The sequence below is a fragment of the Sapajus apella genome, unplaced genomic scaffold (genome assembly GCF_009761245.1).
Source record: "Sapajus apella isolate SASKATOON/1434 unplaced genomic scaffold, GSC_monkey_1.0 scaffold20, whole genome shotgun sequence".
Taxonomy (NCBI): Eukaryota; Metazoa; Chordata; class Mammalia; order Primates; family Cebidae; genus Sapajus; species Sapajus apella.
This window is the reverse complement of record NW_022436960.1, coordinates 11,576,218-11,581,056: the sequence shown is the minus strand read 5'-3', so window position 1 is coordinate 11,581,056 and position 4,839 is coordinate 11,576,218. Positions and strand designations below refer to the sequence as shown.

The following is a 4,839-nucleotide window of genomic DNA, read 5'->3' as shown; positions in this document are numbered from 1 at the left end:
AAAAAAAAAAAAAACCCCAACAAAAAAAAAAAAAAAAAAAAAAAAAAGAAAACTCTGATCCTCAAGAGACACCCTTAGGAGATTAAAAGACAGCCCCAGACTGGGAGAAAATATCTGCAAATCATATCTGATAACACCCGTATCCAGAATACAGAATAAACTTATAAAACATTTGAACAGATACTACACCAAATGGCAAATAAGCACAAAAAAAGATGCTCAATGTCATTAGTTGTTACAAAAATGCAAATTAAAACCACAGTTAGGTCAGGTACGGTGGCTCACACCTGTAATCCCAGCACGTTGGGAGGCCGAGGCCGGTGGATCACCTGAGACCAGCTTGGCCAACATGGCAAAACCTGATCTCTACTAAAAATATAAAAAATTAGCTGGGCCTGGTGGTGTGTACTTGTAATCCCAGATACTCAGGAGGCTGAGGCAGGAGAATCACTTGAACCCGGGAGGCAGAGGCTGCAGTGAGCTGAGATCGTGCCACTGCACTCCAGCCTGGGTGACAGAGTGAAATTTCATCTCAAAAAAACCTAAAACAAACAAACAAACAAAAACCACACACAACCACACCCATACACACACACACGCGCGCGCACACACACACACACACACACACACACACACACACACACAAATGCCACCACACTTCTTTTAGAATGGCTAAAAATTTAAAGTATATATCTATACATACATATATGCACACATATTTACAAGCATACACACACACATATATACTAAGTTATGGTATGGATGGAGATCACCTGGTGGTCAGAATGTAAAATAATAAAGCCACTTTGGGAAATCGTTTGACAGATTTTCTTATAAAGTTCAGCTTACACGTACCATACAACACAGTAATCCTATTACTTAGTATCAGCTAAATGCAACTAAAATTTATATTCACACAAAAACCTGTGTGAGATTGTTTATAGTAGCTTTCTTCATAATTGTCAAAAACCAGAAAAACCCAAATGCACTTCAACAAAATTAACTATCCACACCAAAAAATACTACCCAATAAGAACACCGGAGAAACCATAACATAGACAAATCTCCAATGAATTATACTCAGTGAAAGAAGCCAGACTCAAAGGCTGTATATTCTATGATTCCATTTATATGACCCTGGAATAGACAAAACAACAGAAACAGAGAACAGAACAGTGGTTGCCGGGGCCTGGGAGATGGAGACAGGTTGATTATGGGTGGAGTGATTTTATTGCCTGATGGAACTGTTCTATGTCTTGACTGTAGTGATTACATAGTTGTATACATTTGTCAAAACTCATAGAACTGGACACTAAAAAGGATAAGTTTCATAAAATGAAAATTATCCCTTATTTTAAAATGAAAATAAGAAAGCAAATTATGTAGTGTAAATCAAGGAGGGGCTGTTTACTTTCAATAATTATACACTTCACTTCAAACTGCTTTCATCACCTTCTAGTTATCACTAAATTTCCATACAGCTCCATGGGCCTCAGTTAAATCATCTGAAAATGAAGATAATAATAGTATCTACCACATAGTTAGGAATAAATGAACTAACATAGTGTTTAGGGCAGTACCGGCATATAATAAGAATTCAATAAATGCTGCCTGCTGTTTCTACTTCCACTACAATAACTATTTTACTACCTTTGTTGTTGATGTTGCCTAACCTACTTTCCCCAAGATTTTACATACACTCAAATATATTCCCAAGATTTTATATACTCATCATACTCAAATTCATGGCACAGCAGTAAATAAGGTATGATTAAGGAGGAAAAAGTGAATGAACAAATATGATGTCCTTACCTCTGAACATTTTCCCCTGACTTTTAGCATATTGCTCTCTACATAAACCATCCCCTCCTATCACAGTGCTAGCACAAAGATATTTCTTTTTACTCAGTCCAGAGAATTGTATTAGGAGAGGAAGAGCTAATTTTGTCTTTTACTAAAAGTTACTTAAGTTCTCATATCACCTTTGTTTCTTTCTGGGTGACTTTAGAAGCAATGCTTTTCTAAAATTAAAGTTTGTAAATAAAGAGTAGAAGTAAAAATAACATATGATCTTCACTTCTTCGATGGTAAATGAATGTCAATATTATGTTAAGCTTCTGGAATAACATTCCATCATTATATTAATGAGAGTTAGGTTACATCCATAATATGAGTACAATTTTCAAGATAAATTCCTGTTAAAAATCACAGATAGCTCCAACAAGAAAATTAATTTGAAAAAAAGAGTTGAATAAAGGGTAAAGATAGTGATACAATCTATGCCAGATGTTATGGTACTGGGGCTTCTATTGCAGACTTCTAAAAAAATTGTACTTTAAGTCTGGGGTACATGTGCAGAACATGTTTGTTACACAGGTATACACGTGCCATGGTGGTTTGCTGCATCCATCACCCCGTCATCTACATTATGTATTTCTCCTAGTGCTATCCCTCCCCTAGACCTCCACCCCTGACAGTCCCCGGTGTGTGATGTTCCCATCCCTGTGTCCATGTGTTCTCATTGTTCAACACCCACTGATGAGTAAGAACATGCAGTGTTTGGTTTTCTGTTCTTGTGTTAGTTTGCTCAGAATGATGGTTTCCAGCTTCATCCACGTCCTTGTAAAGGACATGCACTTATCCTTTTTTATGGCTGTATAGAATTCCACGGTGTATATGTGCCACATTTTCTTTAGTCTACAATTGATGGGCATTTAGGTTGGTTCCAAGTCTTTGCTATTGTGAACATTGCTATTGCAGACTTTCATCTTTGATACTTTTTTATCTATACAGTCTTTTCCATCCTTTCTAACTAACTCTCACCTTGCCTGGCCTTCATTTTACAGGACTCAGTTTAGAATGTCCTTTACTCTAATGCCAAGAGGGGTTGGCCTGCGTGATTCCCCCATCCCACTCTCCCAATCCATCTGGTTGGTGCACAACCAAGCAGTTGAGCAACAATTGGTCAACTGAAGATACTGTCCTGGGAATTTGGAATTGGGCTGAACCATAAAAAAGATATATAAAATTCAACTGTAATGAGGTAGGTTTAGAAAGACTGTCTACAAAGAAAGAAATATACATGTAGATTTACAGAAAATACAGATAAGACAGACAAACAGGGCAAAAGTATTCCCTTGGTTCTTGATGGTTTTCCTTCTTATTTCTAATTCCTTCCTATAAGATGACTGCATTTTTGTCTTTGGGTTTCATGACTAAAATAAATTTCCTCTTTTTCCTTAAGTGAAGTCACGTTGGTTTTGTTTAATGCACCTATCATATTAAAACAATAAACCTTCCACCATTTTTAACCTCTGGGAATGTGTCTCATGCCTAGAGATCTACCAGGTCAGTTCACTAGGTCAATACTCACAGTTCCTGGAATTTGCCTTTTCTCCTATTTTCATCTAGGTATATACAATAGCATATGATGCTACACTGCCACAAAATACTTAATAGTAGATTCCATAATAAAATAATTAATATTTATAACCTATAACATATTAAGATTAATGATTCAGCTTCAGTAAAATAAATTAGTACCCATATTAATACTACAATTTCCAAGTTCTAAGAAATGAGTTTATTTTAAATAAAGCATAACATAAATGTTGTATACATCAAAACAATCTACCTATAATGGGACTGTCAGGTAAAATACAGTATCCCAGTTACATTTGTAATTCGGCTAAGCCACAGATAATTTTTAGTAAGTATGTCCGAAATACCACATGGGACATTTACATGAGATAACAAATCATTTAAATTCTTTTTGTTATTTTTATTTAATAAGTCCAGACCCAGGGGTAAAAGAATTAATTCAGATCACTCTTACTTGTATTTTGTGTGATGTTTTCTCTAGGAATATCAATCAACCAGGAAATCCGATCACTGAACTTGAATAAAGAAGACATCAGAAAGCAATGTTTTACAACACTAATAACAACACTTATTACATTCTATGCTATCTTTTTAAAAGAAAATTAAACAAAAACACCCAATGCATATACCTTTTACCTAGAAATTTCACTGTTAGGAATTTTTCCTACATTATGCTCACATATGAGTGAGATAGAATGTGTTCAAGGATAATTTTGCATTATTGTAATGGCTGATGATTGAAGATAATGAAAATATTGATCAGTTATGTATAATATATCCACATAGTGGAACACTATACAGCCAAGCATAGGCAGCACAAAGCTGAAGTATTTACTGGCTTGACATGTCAGAGACAAAGCTTGATGCTGACAGAGCATTTGCTCTGACCAAATTATTGGGCAATAAAGGTGCAAAGGACACCCCCAGAACACCAATTCGTAAAAATTAGCAGTGCAAGCTAAAAGAATTAAGTAGCGATTTTAGCTGCCAAAACCACAGGTAAGATCTTAGACACCTTAGTACAATTCTTTTTTTGAAGAAATAATGGCTGGAAACATTTCAAATTTGATAAACTTACAATTCAAGAAGCCCTGGGAACCTTACTTGAGTAAATTCAAAGAGAAAATCTTAAATCCAGAGAAAAATGACATATTACATACAAGAGACAATCATAAAATTAACAGCTGACAGCCGGGCGCGGTGGCTCAAGCCTGTAATCCCAGCACTTTGGGAGGCTGAGGCGGGTGGATCACGAGGTCAAGAGATCGAGACCATCCTGGTCAACATGGTGAAACCCCGTCTCTACTAAAAATACAAAAAATTAGCTGGGCATGGTGGCGTGTGCCTGTAATCCCAGCTACTCAGGAGGCTGAGGCAGGAGAATTGCCTGAACCCAGGAGGCGGAGGTTGCGGTGAGCCGAGATCATGCCATTGCACTCCAGCCTGGGTAACAAGAGT

At 36.5% G+C, this 4,839-nt stretch overlaps 1 protein-coding gene across 1 annotated transcript in view; it reads right to left on the bottom strand.

Moving 5' to 3' along the window:
* Window positions 1-4,839, bottom strand: part of CATSPERB (cation channel sperm associated auxiliary subunit beta) — a 179,653-nt gene that overhangs the window by 131,338 nt on the left and 43,476 nt on the right. Inside the window, 1 exon segment of the mRNA XM_032287619.1 lies at window positions 3,836-3,896. Coding sequence (XP_032143510.1) covers window positions 3,836-3,896 — 61 coding nt within the window.